The sequence below is a fragment of the Canis lupus genome, chromosome 4 (genome assembly GCF_011100685.1).
Source record: "Canis lupus familiaris isolate Mischka breed German Shepherd chromosome 4, alternate assembly UU_Cfam_GSD_1.0, whole genome shotgun sequence".
Classification (NCBI taxonomy): domain Eukaryota; kingdom Metazoa; phylum Chordata; class Mammalia; order Carnivora; family Canidae; genus Canis; species Canis lupus.
Genome location: NC_049225.1, coordinates 69,487,350 through 69,502,392, shown reverse-complemented (window position 1 = coordinate 69,502,392; position 15,043 = coordinate 69,487,350). Strand labels below are relative to the sequence as shown.

At 42.8% G+C, this 15,043-nt stretch overlaps 2 protein-coding genes and 1 long non-coding RNA gene across 14 annotated transcripts in view; 1 reads left to right on the top strand and 2 right to left on the bottom strand.

Annotated features, from left to right (window-relative positions):
* The window catches only part of PRKAA1 (protein kinase AMP-activated catalytic subunit alpha 1), a 36,074-nt gene extending 30,646 nt beyond the window's left edge, over nt 1–5,428 (bottom strand). For 3 of the 9 annotated variants that reach the window (XM_038535242.1, XM_038535246.1, XM_038535247.1), the window contains exons 1-2: nt 5,265–5,398; nt 3,890–4,013 (exon numbers count right to left, since the gene is read on the bottom strand). Coding sequence is in view for 3 of the 9 variants with exons in the window: in XM_038535241.1 (XP_038391169.1) it covers nt 5,265–5,391 (127 nt within the window). In the remaining 6 variants the exon portion in view is untranslated. Of the gene's footprint in view, nt 1–3,881; nt 4,014–4,485; nt 4,620–4,695; nt 4,834–5,264 lie in introns of those variants that run through there. The other 6 variants (XM_038535245.1, XM_038535243.1, XM_038535244.1 and 3 more) reach the window with 6 other exon arrangements.
* Nucleotides 5,429–5,893: 465 nt separating this feature from the next.
* The window catches only part of CARD6 (caspase recruitment domain family member 6), a 40,487-nt gene continuing 31,337 nt past the window's right edge, over nt 5,894–15,043 (top strand). The window contains exon 1 of one of the 2 annotated variants that reach the window (XM_038535237.1): nt 5,894–6,145. The gene's annotated coding sequence lies outside the window, so the exon portion shown is untranslated. The remainder of the gene's footprint in view (nt 6,146–15,043) is intronic. The other variant, XM_038535235.1, reaches the window with a different exon arrangement.
* LOC111095625 lies at nt 7,028–13,504 on the bottom strand. 3 transcript variants are annotated; one of them, XR_005358543.1, is made up of 3 exons: nt 13,349–13,504; nt 7,503–7,750; nt 7,028–7,047 (listed from the first exon to the last, which is right to left on the bottom strand). It is a non-coding gene; the product is annotated as an uncharacterized LOC111095625 (long non-coding RNA). The 3 variants fall into 3 exon arrangements; XR_005358542.1 differs by lacking the exon at nt 7,028–7,047 and adding an exon at nt 7,174–7,188; XR_005358541.1 differs by lacking the exon at nt 7,028–7,047 and having other exon boundaries at nt 7,491–7,750.

The following is a 15,043-nucleotide window of genomic DNA, read 5'->3' as shown; positions in this document are numbered from 1 at the left end:
AGAATTATTTATCTATCTATCTATCTATCTATCTATTTATGAGAAAGAGAGAACAAGCAGGGGTAGGGACAGAGGGAGAAAAAAAAGAAAAAAAAAAAGAGAGGGAGAGAGTGAGCCTTAACCAGACTCCATGCCCACTGCAGAGCCTGATGTGTGGCTCCATCTCAACGACACTGAGATCCCAACCTGAGCGAAAATCAAGAGTCCAATGTCTAATGGACTGAGCCACCCACACATTCCTAAGATATCTTTTTTGAACAAAACGGGAAGACAGGTATTTCTGCCACGGAAGACTTGCAGGTCACTCACAGCAAAGGTTACCAGGATTCACAATGTGTCCCTCACAAGTTAGTCAACTACTAGCTAACATGTTACTGCTTTCTAAAGGGAACTTTGTCTAACCGTAGAACACTGTAACAAATGCTCTCCTAATCAGATATGTAAATCCTAAAGTGAAACAAGATCATACTTTGGAAGAGAAAATGTTAAATAGGAAAGAGATACCACAAAGAAATATCTACTAAAGATATTCTAATCACCTATATAATTCCCACTCTAAAATTAAGAGTAAAAAGAGTCTCACTCTGGGTGCGTGGGTGGCTCAATTGGTTAAGCATAGGACTCTTGATTTCAGCTCATGTCAAGATCTCAAGACCCTGTAATGGAGCTGCACTTCGGGGGCCTGTTTAGGATTCTCTCTTTCCCTCTGCCCCTCCCTCATCCACCCCATTCTTGCCCACCCCATTCTTGCCTTCTTTCTCTAAAATAAATATATAAATCTTAAAAACAAACAAAAACAAAGCAAAACAAAAAACCTCACTCCTAAAAGTATAAGGAAAATAATTCTAGAGAGGGGTGAGCTTTAAAAGCTATAAGTATAAATTTGAGAAAGGCAGGTTTTCCTAACAAAACATTTCAGGCATCCCAAAAGGCAAACCAAATACCCATGTTCCACCCACCACTAGCTTAGGCAGTAAAACATCACAGATGCAAATAAAGCTCTGTATGCCCCTCCCAGATCTCTTTCTCCTTTCTCTCTCCCAAGAGGTAACCACTACTTCGAATGTGGTATTTTATTTGTCTTCCCTTCCTGTATGAACCCATAAACAATACTGTAACAATGTTTTCCCTATGTTTATTTCTACAAATTTAATTTTATATATATTCTAATGCCTGCACCAGACAATTAAACAGTACAAAAGGATATAGTGAAATGTCCCCCTGCTACCTAGTTCCTCTCCTCTGAACAACTAATGTAATGGTTTCATGTTTATCTTTAAAGGGTATGTTTATCCATACATATGCAAGTAGTTACACTTAAATGCCTTATTTGCTCCTATTTTTTATACACAAATGGTAGGTATACTCTCTTCTAATTTGTTCTACTATCCCCTTATTCTTCCTCTTAAAAATACACCTTGGAAATTGCTCCCTAAATTATATAAAATCTTGTTTTTTTCTAATGTTTGCAAGGCATATCATTGTATGGATAACCATAATTTAACTATTGTCCTACTAGAAAGGTTGTTTCCAACCCTTTGTATTTATAAACAATATGAGAATGAATAAATTCATTATTTCCTACACACAGGAGTATATCTATAGGATAAATTCCTAGAGGTCGAATTGCTGGGCTAACTTTAATAAATACTATCACACTCTATAGGAGTGGCAATAATTTACTCTCACTAGCAATGTTTGGGTGTTTTTGCATGACTTTAAAATTTACATAAATAACATGACAGTACATGCTCTTCTACTTCTTCAGTTTTTGTAACTTGAGACTACCTAAACTGATACAGATAGATAGATAGATACAATACATAACTTTTTTCCTTAAAGACTTTTTTTTTTTAGTAAGCTCTGCATCCAATGTGGGGACTTGAACTCATGAACCAAGATGAAGAGTAGCATGCTTTACTGACTAAGCTAGCCAAGAACTGCCCTCCTTAAAGAAATTTTTGTTTTGTTTTTGTTTAAAGATTTTATTTGTTTATTCAGGAGAGACACAGAGAGAGACAGGCAGAAGCAGAGACACAGGCAGAGGGAGAAGCAAGCTCCCTGCAAGGAGCCCCTTGTGGGACAGGATCACGCCAAGTCCCAGGATCACGCCTTGAGCCTAAGGCAGACGCTTTAACTGCTAAGCCACCCAGGCATCCCTCCTTAAAGAAATTTTTAAATAATTTCTACTGCGCCTGATTCACCTATTTACCTGAAATTGCAGTTTTATGTAGAAAAATGCTCCCCAACTTAATAGGTTGCGTATATAAACAACTCATTTGCCGAAGACCACCTACACCACTAAAGAGACCATCTTCTCTTCTCTTGGAAAACTTAACAAAAACTGCCATTTTAATTTACTGCAATAGTAACATGACTCTCTGTTCATCCATGCTTTTAAAACTGTTGTACCTAGGGAAAGGGGAGTGGATCCTGCAAGGGAATAGAGACTAACACCCTGATAGCCAGGATTAGAAAAGGGTAATTTGGAAATATAAAAGATAATTCAAGCATAATCCCAAACCAACTTTAGTAGTCTGTTTAAACTTTCCCCTCACAATGATATCATTGTTACCAAATGACTTTTTTAGCCTGTAATAGGAAACAAAATATCACTGCAAATTTATAGTTTCCTTTGCCCCCCAAAATAAAATTTCTTCTAAGCATATAATATCATAGTGGGAATTTGTCTGTGTATCAATATCATCTAATATTAGATGATATTGTAGATTAATATCATCTAATATCTAATATTCTGTTAGATTCCTTTCCTATGTTATATTTACCAACGTGTAACTAATTTTAAAAGCTCTATCTACTCCAAACTATCTCCATTGAAATACATGGCTAATCATATCATTCATAAGAATTCCTGTCAAATTAAGGCTAGTGTAAGTTACCAACACCACCATTGTAACAGCTGTTTTAACCTGCTCAAATGAGCATCTATGTCCACCTCTCTCTCTCCTAACAATTAATACCCATTCTGTATAGGTATTTATCCTGTCTCCCTCCACTAAGTATATCAGAATAAGATGCCCTCACCACACACACACTCAACAATGGGCCATATTCCACCATGGGTAACACTATCTCCCTTGCGAGTACCTACTTAGGAACATAAGCCTAAACCAATTGGCACAAGGCATCCCTGGTCCCAAGGACTAGATGAGCCCATGAGACTCGTGAGAGGTATGCTGAAGCTTCTGTGCTTTGGAGAGAGAAGCACAGAGATATTCTTGGCTAGGTTGATTTTCTATTACTATACTTGGAGCAAAAGCATCACAACTGCTTGACAACTTAAAAATGCACTGGATGAGGATTTTGACCAGTATCAACTGATGTATTTATGAACAAATTTAACCCTATCAATGAAACCTTTGATTCTTTGATGAATATTAGCTTTTCTATGATACAAGAGGAGAGGTTGATGGTATTTAGTATTCAAGAGAGGCACATGTGGAAGAATGAAGGCTAAGGAACAGCACTCACTGGAAGGATTCTTGTCACAGACATCACAGATCAAATTCAGAAAATGAAAAATCTCCTCTTGCTTTCCTATTTACCACCATGCCAAAAGCTACCTAGCAAACACAAATATGAGACCTGAATTACACAGGTCTTTATTAGAATGATGAGCATCCTAATCCAAGCAGAACCCTGGGAGGAATAAGGGCATCAAGACTGTCATCACTATTCTGGGGCATTAATGAGCACTTCTTACAAATATTTGTCAACTAAAAGCAGTTAGTAATTGCTAACAAGTAAAGAGACTGACAACATAGCTAAAAATAACTTTGAGGGCACAGAGACATCTTACTGGCCTAATATAGACCCACCCTGATGGCTCTTATTACCCTATTCTGGCATTTGCTTCTTACTTTCTTACATTGTTGGCCTTGCTGATTTTCATAAGAAGGCTTAGGCAGTTGCTTCCCTGTGGGCTATACAGCAATTTTCCAGTTCTATGACTCAGAAAGAGCAAGAGAAGGAAGGGTTCTCCTCTTCCATCCCTAGATAAAATCAGAAAATGTTTATTTAGCTCCGGTAAAGCAAGGCTCAGTTAATTCACTGTTCAGACTTTCACAACTTTTTTTCTTTCAAGTCAAACATTTACCAAGAGCTTGGTATATGCAAGTCATAGGTTATTTATCCAAAGCCAATGCATGAATTATATTTATCAGTTCCATGCTTCCTTCCTCTACATCCCTAATAGGTCAAATATCTTAAAGAAAAAATATTTATGCCTCACAAAATTTGCAATTAAACTTTTTGTGCCAGAATTGGTGGACTCGTGATCAAATGTGTTATTTCTAGAATACTGTGTTGAAACACAAGGGTAAGAGATTCCATACTTTCCTTAAAAAAAGTTCAAATGATGTGCGCTAAGTTATTAAAACACACATATCCTGTGAAAATAAGTGGAAACAAACTACGTTAATGAGCTAATAAATACCGTCTGGGGGCAACATCTGCACTACCTACCAAGTTTGGCACAGAGTCTGCAAAACTGGTAATTCAGAAACACTTGAAGGCACGGAGTCTGCGTTCAGAACATAAACCGTGCATCGCAAATACAGGACCAGTTTTATACTCATTAACTGCTCCGAACAAAAATTAGTCATCCTTCCCAACAAGATGGCCCTTTAAAAAAAAAAAAAAAAAATTCCGTAAGCTACCCCAAAGCAAGCTTACTTTCTGGGGGAGGCTGAGGAGGGGGCACCCATCGCACACTAAGAATCGGCCCCGGCAGGTAAGGGGAGAACCTCCTAGAGGGGACGGAAACGCGGACGACCCCGGGCGCCGCCAGGGGGGCCATGGGCTGGCGCGGAGCCGAGGGAGCGGCCGCGGGCCCCGGGAGGCCCTCGCCCCGGCCCCCCGCCCCCCAACCCCCGCCCCCCGCCCCGGCCCCCCGGGCGGCGCAGCCCCGCCGGCCCCACCTGGGCGAGTCCGCACCTCCGCACCTCCGCACCTCCGCAGCCCCGCCCCGCCCCACGCAGCGCCCAGCCGAGCCGAGCCCCTCGGGCCGCGGCGCCGTCGCCATGGCGACCGCCCCCTCCCCCCCCCCCCCCGCGGCCAGGCAGGGTCGCGCCGCAGTCCCGCGGCCGCTCGGACGCCGCTGCCGCCGCAGCCAGGCCGGGGGCTGCCGAGCCCGGGGCAGGGGGGCAGGGACGCCGGGGCGGGGGGCGGGGGCTGAGAGGCGCGGACGGCGCGCGGCGCGCGGGTCGCCGGCCGCCGCCGACCCTCGCCCCCGCGGTCCTCACCCTTCACTTTGCCGAAGGTGCCGACCCCCAGCGTGTCCCCCAGGATGTAGTGGCCGATCTTCACCCGCCCGTCGTGTTTCTGCTTCTCGGCCGTCGCCATCTTCCTCCAGGAACTGAGCCTGCGCATGGCGCCGCGGGAGGGGGCGGAGGGGGCGGGCAGGCCGCGCCGGGGCGGGGGCGGGGGCGGGGGCGGGGAGGGGAGGGGAGGGGACGCGGGCGGGCCGCCGGGCCTCCGGGCCTCCGGGCCGCCGAGCCGCCGCGCCGCCGCCAGCCGCGCCCGCCGGGCCCCCGCCCCCCTCGGCGCTCCCCCGCCCCGGCGCCGGCGCGCACGCTCCCCCTGGCGGGGCGGCGGGGGTCGCCGGCGGGGCCGCGGGGCCTCGGAGCCCCGGAGCCCCGGTTCCTCGCGCCGCCGCGCCGCGCCCCGCCCTGCCCGGGCCCCGGGGCTGCGGAGCGGGCGGCTGCGCTCCCCGGCGGCCGGTCCTGCCCGCGGCGACCCCGCTGCCGGCGACTCCCGGGGCGGGGCGGGGCCGGGCGGGCGGCTCTCCGGCGCCGCGGGCGGTGGGACGCGGCCGGGGACTGCGCCGGGCCGCCGGTTCCCACCCAGCCTGCTCATTTTTGCGGTGCGGATGGACCTGAGAAGCCCCCGGGAGGTGCCCCGACGGAGAGCATCTCCGACGGAGCCCCCTCGGCACCGGTCCCCTGCGGCTGCGGCTGCGGCTGCGGCTGCGGCTGCGCTTGGTGCCGTGAGCCCGTCCGTTGCCGCCGGGCGCCTCGACAGCCCTAGTGGCGTCGTCGGGCTTTCCTGCTCCTGGAGGCTTTTCTCAAGTTTCCTTCCCCAGGCAAGCCCCGTGGGAAAGGGCCGGTTGGGAACCCTGCGAACGGTATGTGTGCTCAGGAATGGGGTGTTACACACGTAGGAATTAACATTTTTAGGTTTCCGGTAAAATGTAGACTTTGAACTGAAGTCGAGGCTTAGGGTTGCATCAACCAAGTCAGTCGACAGATACTTACCGTACTTGCGATGAGTACAGTTTAGTCTATCATCTATACAAATGGGATGTGGCCTGTCACGGGGGGGGGGGGGCGGGGGGGAGGAGTTGAAATATGCTTGTTGGTATTAAATTTCTTAAAAGATCTTATTTATTCAGGAGAGACCCAGAGAGCGGCAGACACACAGGCAGGGGGAGAAGCAGGCTCCCCACAAGGAGCCCGATGTGGGACTCGATCCTCGGATCACACCCTGAGCCAAAGGCAGGTGCTCAACCGCTGAGCCTCCCAGGCGTCCCTGTGTTAAATGTTTAAGCCAGTTCACTACTCAGTTGAATTCCACTGACGTGAGCAAAGTGAAGTGTCCAAAAAAACAAGATACGATCTCAGTTTTGCAGTGTGATAGCGTTTGGGCCAGTGTCAATGGGCAGAGTTGAACCCATCGAGAAAATAATATAAAAAAGTAAGACTAAAAGTATTATCCTTTTTGTACCTAATCAAAGTTACCCAGCTCGTCTGACTGTTATATTCTGTTTATGAAAGCAAAATAACATGCATTAAGTACTGCAAGAGAAGCAAAAGCTTGAGTTTAGAATTACATCAACAGTTACAACTAGCCCTGGATAATCAGTTTCTGATGTATTATGGACTGCACATATTCTGAAGGGCCATAAAGTTAAGAAGTCTGATTACTAACATACTTGGGGAGTGGGCAGTGGTAACTGTTTTTGCTCTGTGGTCTCTTCATCTTTACTTGTTGCCTCCTGAGTTTCTGCATCTCAGGCATCTTGGATCTCTACAAAGCGGAAATAGATTACTGGATTCTCTTAGAAAAAGAAAAACTTTAATTCCTTACCCTGAAGTATCATCTTAAATTACTTTAAATCTGCATCATGTCTAGAGTTCAACCTAGCAAAGTTCTGTTATTTCTTTTAACCTAAAAGAAAAAAGAATCACAAGGTACCTCAGTCCTGTGTGGTTAAGCCACAAAACATTTTACAAAGGAGCAAACTGAAGCTGCATTTTGCAAATCAATGGGCAATCTCTTCACGAAACTATGAAAACCCAATTAAGAAAATTATATGGGTTTTTTTTTTAACAGAAACATGTTTGTTTCTGTTCTAATATTTTAGATTATAGTTTTATTTAATATATATTCATTAAATGCTACCATTCACTCAAAGGCATTACTGGGGAAATAAAACGTAGAATCTTGGATCAAAAAGGCTTGACTGGGAACTTAGAGGTCACCTTATCTGGTCTTCCATAGTCTCTATTTAAACAGCTTTTATTGCTGGTTTTTTTTTTTCCTTATGATTAAAAACTGAATTCAGTTAACAATTTCTAAGAAGGTAAATAAGCCTTCTTTAATCGCTTGCTTTTTCTCTTTCCTTCATTCAAGTTTTGGTCACATTTTCTTGCACCCTCTCTTTTCTTTCATCCTCGCATTGATCCATCCTCAAACCCTCGCTCATTTCTTCTTCAAACACTGCCGGACCCTGTAGATAAATACAAAATGAAAATTCATGGAGGAATCTCTTACCCTGGAGGAGCTCATAGTCTAGGATGACTGTTCTCTATTTCCTCCTACTCAGATAGTATTCACATGCTCAACATTCTCCCGGGTTAGAAGTGAAGATAAGCAAATTGGTTTACACCCAGTTTCCAGACCCATCTGTTGTAACTCTACCCCTTTCTCAAGCCAAGTAGATTGGAATGTAAGTGGGCAGGAGTGACTTTACAGAAGCGACCTTGATTCCACACTAATTTAGGAGGGAGGGGAAAGGTAAACTGTTTTCAGATTTCAGTAGTTCAGCTTTTATAAGTACAAATAAGTTGCAGTACATCTCAGCACTGATGAAGACATACCACAATGACCCAACACCCTGTTGGAGAACCTTGCGTTTCAGGAGGAAGTTAAGTAGTTGTCAGCTGTTTCCCCTCCGGCCCTTCAGGGATCCTATGAGAGCTGTGCATTCTCTTGGTCTTTTCTTATTAAGGCCATCACAGTGTTAGTGAACCGTACACTGACAGGTGGATATTACACTTCTTCAGTCTCTCTCTCTCTCTCTCTCTCTCTCTAAATATGGTGTCCAGAACTAAAAATTCTGAGCACTATACTTCTATTAATGCAGCCTAATATGGTCTTACCTTAGTTGTAGTTACACTGTAACTAATATTAAATATTTATTTAAAAAGTAGGTATTAGTTTGCTAGACTCTAAGGACTCAAAAGACAAAGGAACACAATACTGCTTTCAACATGGCAAAGCAATGTCCTAGGTGCTACAATAAAGACATATGTATGGTCCTTTTTTTAAAGATTTTATTTTTAATCTCTACAAAATGGAGCTCAAACTCACAACCCCAAGATCAAGAGTTGCATGCTCCCCCAACTGAGCGAGCCAGGTGCCCCACTCTATGGTTCTTTAAAAGGGGTTTCGTGAAGGGAAGGCATAACCTTTATCTGTGGAGGTCCATAAAGCTTCAACTTGAATATAGGGGAAGGGCAAGGGGTATTGCACTGTACTCAATGAAGGATGGCACAGGGTGTGGGAAAACATGGGGAACAAGGCATCCCAGGCAGAGGGAAGAGCATATGCAAAATCACAGAGGGAAAGAAGCCTTAGGCTTTTCAGGGAAAACAAAGTAGATACAGGGGATGAAATCTGGATGTACAGAGGGATTTGTTAGAAGAAACAAAAGACAAACAGTAAATCCTGAAAAATCCTCATATGTACTTCTCAATTTGGACGTTATGGAGTGATGAACCACAGAAGATATGAAGTAGGTGCATTTTAGAATTACTTTTACTAAAGAAATTGATGGCTATGGGTGCCTTTGGTAAGGGAAAATGGTGATCAAGAAGTCAGGTGGGCAGACTTTCCCGTATTTACACTTCTTAACTTTTTGGTTTTGAACCTTATGCATATATCATAGAGTCAAAAAGTGTTTAACTGTTAGAAAAAAAAATTAAACTCTGAATTCATTGTGGAGGATGGTTTGGAAAAGAGCAAGACCAAAGTGGTGATAAAACAGGAGAACTGGTAATGAAATGATGAGACAGGTACTATGTATAAAGAAGAAAAATTTCAAATAGACATGGAATTAGCAACACCAGAGATTGGTGTGGACAGAGAGGGTGAGGAAGAAATCTTACTTACCTCTCGACCTCTGGAGGGATTTTTGGGAGAATGGGGAATAGAGGTTCAATAGAAATAATGAATTCTACTTGTAACATTAGGGCATCTAAAAGACATTCAGATAAGGATATCCAGGGTGATACTAGTAATACAGGTCTATTACTCCAAAGAAAGGTCAGCCCAGAGATACAGATTGGGTGTCATCACCATACAAATGGCAGATTAAGTAGTGCATTAAGGGATCCAAGAATAGAAGATTTACTTGGAGAATATGGATAATTAGAAGAGTCCAGAAGCAATATAAGCCTATGGAAGAGACAGAAAAAAGAACAGTTTATATTAGAAGCTTCCAAGATGTTAGTGATAAAAATTTGTGAACTATTTTCCTCTATTTAACTAGATGGTTCCTAACTCCTAATTAGAAACTTTTTAGGCAAGGGATGCTGTATGGCTCAGCAGTTGAGTGTCTGCCTTCAGCTCAGGACATGATCCTAGAGTTTTAGGATCGAGTCCCGCATCAGGCTCCTGCAGGGAGCCTGTGTCTCCTCCCTCTGCCTATGTCTCTGCCTCAATCTGTGTCTCTAATGAATAAATCAAATCTTTAAAAAAAAAAAAAAAAAAAAGCTTTTTAGGCAAAAAAAAAAAAAATGTTTAGAACCCTCTCATGATGACACTCTTTAGCTTCAATTATCCTTCTAGACATAGGCCTAGAACTGTTTTCTAGGGAAAATCTTAGCACTGTCTGCGAGGACTCCCTTGGCCCATCTCTATGTACAAGTGGCTGGTTGATCCTGGTTGGCTTACTTCCTATTAATGAGAAAACATCAACCCTACCCATCTCCCAGTTGATTCTCTGAGTATCAGGCATGTAGACCTATCCATGATCAGCAGCAGAAGGTGTATTCCTTCAACAAAAAATGTAACAACTTTGCTGCCCTGTTCCTATCAGCTAAAGGAAACAATGTCCTTGAGACTATATGGAGAGAAAAGTAATTGGACTGTCCTGTTTCTGGTTGCTATTAGTCTTGCTTTTACTCAATTGGTAATACAAGGAGCTGATAAATGCTTGGATACCTTGAATGGGCTAATAATTTGTCTCTCCATTCAGACCAGCAGTTTGGTTCCCTTCAAAACAATATTCTTTTTTTTTTTTTTAAGATTTTATTTATTTATTCATAAGAGACACACAGAGGCAGAGACACAGACAGAGGGAGAAGCAGGCTCCATGCAGGGAGCCTAATGTGGGACTCGATCCTGGGACTCCAGGATCACACCCTGGGCCAAAGGCAGGCACTCAACCGCTGAGCCACCCAGGCATCCCAATATTCTTTTTTTTTTTTTTTTTTTAAGATTTTATTTATTCATTTAAGAGAGAGAGAGATCACAAGCAAGGGAGAGTGGTAGAGGGAGAAGCAGACTCCCCACTGAACAGGGAGCCTGATGTGGGTGGGACTGGATCCCAGGACCCTGGGATCATGACCTGAGCAGAAGGCAGACACCCCACCAACTGAGCCACCCAGGCGCACCAAAACAATATGATTTAAAACTTTGTTCAACATTGGAGTGCCTTCCTGGCTCAGTCAGAAGAGTGTGCAACTTTTGATCTCAGGGTCATGAATATGAGCCTTATGTTGAATGCAGAGGTTACTTAAAAAAAAAAAATCTTTAAAAATTTTTTTTGTGGTTTGACATTTATCTAAGTGGAAAGGCACAAAATAGAGGATTGCAGAGCATTTTTCCAGGGAGCAAAGACACTGATGTTACTAGACCCTCATTTCTTAGACTGCGATCAGCAGGCCATCTAAGCACACATTCAATCTAAGCTGGTTTTCTGTAGCCGGGGAGCTCTTATCTCACCACAAGTAATTTAGCAAAGTGGTTCTTTTTCACTACCCCTTTCCAGGAAGAGTTCAGGTAAATACAAATTTGAGTGATAATTTGGCACCTCAGAGATGTATAGTATCCCTTACAGACTGACTCCTATGCAGCTGCCTGGCTTAGCTCCCTCTGGTCTGGGCTGCTGTCCTGTCCTCAGTGGAGGGGTGTATTGTAAACTGGAAGAGATGCTGTAAGAAACAGACATGCAAAGCCTCTTCACTTCAGCTTGCCCAAGCTCCCTTATTTACTTTAAGGGAAATATTACTCTTTAAGCTTTCCAGATCCTTTTTTTTTTTCTTAAGAGAGAAGGCATGAGCGGTGGAGGGGCAGAAGGAGAGAGAATCTCAAGCAGGCCCCATGCTCAGTGCAGCATCTGATGTGGAGCTTGATATCAATACCATAAGGTCATGACCTGAGCTGAAATCAAGTGCTAGACTCTTAACCAACTGTGTCACCCAGGTGCCCCCCACCATCCTCTTCCGATGCCTTGTTGTTTTTTTTTTTTAAGATTTTATTTATTTATTCATGAGAGAGAGGGAGGGAGAGAGGCAGAGACACAGGAGAGGAAGAAGCAGGCTCCATGCAGGGAGCCTGATGTGGGACTGGATCCCTGGTCTCCAGGATCTGGCCCCGGGCTGAAGGCGGTGCTAAACCGCTAAGCTACCGGGGCTGCCCTTTTTTAGTATTTTTTAGAACAGCTTTAGCATTACAGAAAAGATGTGAAGATAGTACAGAGTTCTTATGTACTCCACAGCCAGTTTCTACTGTTATCAATACCTTACATTCTGTGGTACATTTGTAACAATCAATGAACCAATATTGATATATTATCATTAACTGAAGTCCACACTTCATTCCAATTTCCATAATTTTTACCAAATTTCCTTTTTCTGTTCCAGGACCACATTGCATTTAGTTATCATGCCCCTGTAGGATCCTCTTGGCTATGAGAATTCCTCGGGTATTCCTGGTTTTAATGATCTTGACAGTATTGAGGTGTATTGGTCAGGTATTTTGTAGACTGCCTCTCTTTTGGAATTTGATGTTTTTCTCATGGCTAGACTGATTGTTAGTGGTTTGGGAGGAGGAACACAGACAATGGTCCATTTTAATCTTATATCAAGGGTTCATACTTACGTACATGGTTTATCACTGTTGGTGTTGACCTTAATTACCTGCCAGAGGTCGTGTTTGTCGGGTTTCTCTACTATAGACTTACTCTTTTTTTCCTTTTTTCCATACTGTATTCTTTTCTGTATTCTATAGAAGGAAATCACTAACCACAGCCCACACTTAAGGATTGGAGAGTTATGCTCCCCTGCCTTTAGGGTATGCTATCTACGTAAGTTATTTAGAATTTTTCACAGTTTTGCTTCTTCTCTCCCATTTATTCAATCATTTATTTACAGCAGTGTAGATTCATGAATGTTTATTTTATAGCTGGGTTATAATCCAATTCTCCCTTCAGGTTATTATAACTGGGTTATAATCCAATTCCCTTGCAATTCAAATATTGCAATTTGAGCAATAAATTGTTCCAGCTTTGATCAGTGGATGCTTTCTTAGTTGGCTCCTGTATCCTTTTGACATACCTTCATCAATGTCATTTTTATTGTGTTTTTGTTTAGCACTTCCTTACTTTCTGGTACTACAAGATGTTCCAGAATCATCTTGTATTATTTCCTGCTCCAGGGCTAGGATCAGCCATTTCTCCAAGGTATCCTGCTTACTTTTATTGGAGAGCAGTATTAGAATCCAAGATTTGGTGTTTGAAGTGTCATTGCTTCTAGACTCTCTCAGCTGACAGAGCAAGAAAATATATGTGTGTATACTATCAATATACCCATATCTCTAAATATTGCTATATGTACAACTGCCCCTATCTGTAATAGCTAAACATGATTTTATATAACCAACTCTAGTCCATCACTACATAGGTTATCCTTGTCTCTTTCCTTTGCTTATCTTTAAACTCCCACTCCAACAGCAAGAAACCTAGCTTCCATTATCTAACAATCCTTTCCTTAATTGCTTAGAGTAGCAGATGTATTTATGGAAATAGAATTGTTAACCCTACCTCTGTGGATAACAACTGTGCAGTTCCTTTTGTCTTTAGTTTTATAGACTCCCTCATTTCCAAGTGCTAATCTGGACTTCACCATTTCTTTAGGTAAGCACCTTTGCCCTCCACCCTCTTCAGTGAGGACGTTTTACGTAGTATAATACCAATAGATTATGTTGTCACAATCTGCATTCTGCTCTGGAATGCCCCAATTTTTGCTTTAATCTCTTATGTACCATGTTGCTGAGGGAGGAATTCCCTCCTAGGGTCATGCGGATGGCCAAATGCACACCACCAAACAGAGGACCATCAGCAGTGGTCTCTTGGTCACATACTAACAGGGGTTGCCATCAGGAACAGAACAACCAACCAGTGGGTTCAAAAGGCAGGATTTGTAGTATCAATAGGGTGGGTTCCCTCCTGGTTCTTGTGAAGAACGTGACTAGTTACTTGAATAATTGTACATGCTGACAGGGAACTGAACTCACTACTCAAGAATTAGCACTAACTATGCCTGGCCTTTTGGTAAGGAGGGTTGTTTGGCTATAGAAACTTAACTGTGGGAGCAGAAAGGGGAGGGGAACTTATAGCTATGCCTTTTCAGGCCCTCTCAATATTACCAGATGTCAAGGCAACAATATATAATATTGAACCTTAATATTAGGCCTTACACCACAGCCTTGCAACTGACTTTTTAAAATCTGCATACCTTCAGGTTCACGTCCCACTGTAAAGTTCTACGGATTTTGACAACTGTTCAATGCCATCTGTCTGCTATTATGGGTCAGAATATTTTCACCACCCTAAAAATCCCGTGCTTCACATGTTCAACTCTGTCCTCTTTTTCCTGTCTCTTATCATTTTGCCTTTTTCAGAATGTCTACTTAATTGGAATCATACAGCATGGAGTCTTTTCAGACTGGCTTCTTTCCCTTAGCAATAACCATTTAAGGTTCATTTCTGTCTTTTCTGTCACCCTTAAATGCTTTTGAAATAAGGAAAAGATACAGTATTTAAACATTTAAGGGGCGCCTGGATGGTTCAGTCAGGTAAGCATCTGCCTCTGACTCAGGTCATGATCCCAGGGTCCTGGGATCAAGCTCCATGTCGGGCTCCCTGCTCTGCGGGGAGCCTGCTTCTCCCTCTGCCTCTGCCTCCCTCTCTGCCTCTGTCTCTCTGTCTCTCATAAATAAATAAAATCAAATCTTTGAAAAAATAAATAAAATTTAAGATTGGTCTCCATTCTAAAATGGCTTCAGATACTTTAAAATATTTTGTACTTTTAAAAAGAATCTGATAATGGTACAGCTTTGCTAAAAGGTATGTTAAATGTATCAAATGTATCTACCTATCTATAGATAGGTAGACAGACAGTTATTTAGCTTTGGTGGTTTCCTTAATAACTAATAGATTATATAAGCAAGAAAAGAGTTAAAGACCTGATTTTGTTTTGTTTCAGTAAAGAATATTTTTCCTTACATATATAATCAGTTCATGAAATAACTTAATTCTCCCATTCTTTGTATCTATTATTTCTCTTACATAAATACAATTAAATTCAAGTACATTATCAAATGTGTAAAACTTTTAATTTCAGAAATTAAGATGCTTTTGGTTTTATGTGGGAATTTTATTTTCTTTGTGTTAGGAATTGTTCTAAGTCTAGTATATTTTATTTTTACTGAAATGGTTCTAGATTATTTGACTATG